This window comes from Microcaecilia unicolor, chromosome 3 (assembly GCF_901765095.1).
Source record: "Microcaecilia unicolor chromosome 3, aMicUni1.1, whole genome shotgun sequence".
NCBI lineage: Eukaryota > Metazoa > Chordata > Amphibia > Gymnophiona > Siphonopidae > Microcaecilia > Microcaecilia unicolor.
This window is the reverse complement of record NC_044033.1, coordinates 247243672-247245828: the sequence shown is the minus strand read 5'-3', so window position 1 is coordinate 247245828 and position 2157 is coordinate 247243672. Positions and strand designations below refer to the sequence as shown.

The window sequence follows — 2157 nt, the reverse complement described above, 5'->3', positions numbered from 1 at the left end:
TAATTTCATTTTTGGCGTGCATCTGATACGCTTGTCTGAAAAATATTTTTTTATTTTTGGGTGCACTTTACAGACGTGTGCCAAGTGGCATTTGATGCATGTAGGTCATTACCGCCCGGATTCTTTACTGCTAGGTCAGTGGCTGGCGGTAAGGTCTTTTTTACAGGCGTGCACCCCAAACCCAAGCCTACACTACCACAAGCCATTTTTCAGCACACCTTTGTAAAAGGACCCCTATATAGGTTGCTGGCAGCAGCAGCATGACAGGCTGCCTTCCACCAGCTCCTGGGACTTCCTTCTGCCATGTCCCACCCACAGGAAACTGAATCACAGCAGGTATGACGTGACTGAGGGAACACCTAGAGGCTAGCCGAAGGCAGCTTGTCATGCTGCTGCTGCTGCTCCTGCCAGCGACTGACAAACTGTACAGGACCGCAGGAGAGTGAGAGAGGAGAGGGAGCAATGCCAGACCTGCGGGCAGGGGAGACAGAGGAGTTGGAGAAAGAGACCAGACCAAGGGTGGGGGTGGGGAGAAAAGCTGGCGTGGGAGAGAGATATTGGACTCATGGGGGAAAGAGGCACCAGAAGCATGCGATTGGTGTGGGGGGGGGGGGGGGGGGGGGGGGGTGCTGGGAGGGTTGAAATTTAGGTTATCATGATTGTTCATTTTCATATTCATTGGGGCAGGAAGGGAGTCTAGAAGCATGAAAGACAATGTGTGTGTTGGGGGTGAAGGGGAGATGTAAAGCTGAAGGTTCACCTGCGGTGTCTATATCCTCATACCTGCCTTTGAACAGTTGATTATGCAAGTCTCTTGCACTTTGCACTAACAGACAGTGAATTGTAGTACAGACAGGAAATCTGGAATGATGATTTTCTATGTTGATGGCATCAGGCTCTCACTATTCATCCTTGTTCTTGTAGATCTGTTCAGTAGTAAAATGGGAGACAGCAATCAGAGCATTCTGACAGAATTCGTTATTGCAGGCTTCCCAAATATACAGGACATTCGACCTCTGCTCTTCATCCTCCTGCTCCTTGCGTACCTTCTCATCATTGCTGGGAATGTGGTTGTCTTCCTGGTTATCCAACTCCACCCTCATCTCCACAGCCCAATGTACTTTTTCATTGGCATTCTGTCCTTTCTGGAAATCTGGTATACGACAGTCACCATCCCTAAAATGCTTTACAACTTAATAGACACGAGGAGAATCATCTCCTTTAGGGGGTGTCTACTGCAGATCTACTTCTTCCATGCACTGGGACTCACTGAAGTCTTTTTGCTCACATCAATGGCTTATGACCGCTACTTGGCCATCTGTACTCCTTTGCATTATCCTACCATCATGACCCCAAGGTTTCGCATCCAGTTGGCTGCAGGCAGTTGGCTTCTTGGGTTTCTCTACCCCATTACTGAGATCATTCTGATTTCTCGTTTGCCCTACTGTGGCCCAAACATAATTGAACACATTTTCTGTGACTTGTCGCCACTACTGCGGTTAGCCTGCGCAGACACCACTGTGAGCGTCATTGTTGACTTTGCATTCAGTACTTCCACTGCCCTGGTGCCTGGTCTGCTCATATTGCTCTCCTACATCAAAATTATCCATGTTGTGTTGAAGATCCAGTCATCCGAGGGACGCCAGAAGGCCTTCTCCACCTGTGCCACTCACCTCATTGTGGTGACCATGTTTTTTGCTGGCGCTGGCTTTATGTACATCCGGACAACCAAAACATACTCTTTAAACTTTGATAAGACAATAGCGGTTGTCTATTCTGTCTTGACACCTCTGTGCAATCCAGTAATCTACAGTCTAAGAAACAAAGAGATTAAGGTAGCCATATGGAAGATGGTTACAAATGGAAGTTTAAAATAAACAAATCAGAATTTTTTGCCTCAGAAGGCAAGGTAGCAGCAGCCTAGTGACCACGCTGAGTTGGTGCAACATTACATCTTACTTTATTTCCACATATGGGGAAGCACAAGGTGTGGAATTATAGGAGTATTTTCCTGCTATCTCAACTTACCTGGTCTGAGGCCTGTCCAAGCCTGAACCATCTTTTACCAACTAATATGGATTCTACAGCCTGTGCCATGAATACATCTGAAACCATCAGAAACTAGCTTTCCTACAAAGGAAAATTACTGCTTGGCAT

General features: G+C 46.9%; 1 protein-coding gene across 1 annotated transcript; it reads left to right on the top strand.

The window, feature by feature from the left end:
• The first annotated feature begins 941 nt into the window (after positions 1-941).
• On the top strand, positions 942-1877 carry LOC115464994 (olfactory receptor 6N2-like). The gene has a single exon (XM_030195388.1). It carries the CDS (start codon positions 942-944, stop codon positions 1875-1877), a length of 936 nt encoding a protein of 311 aa, XP_030051248.1.
• The last annotated feature ends 280 nt before the right edge of the window (positions 1878-2157 follow it).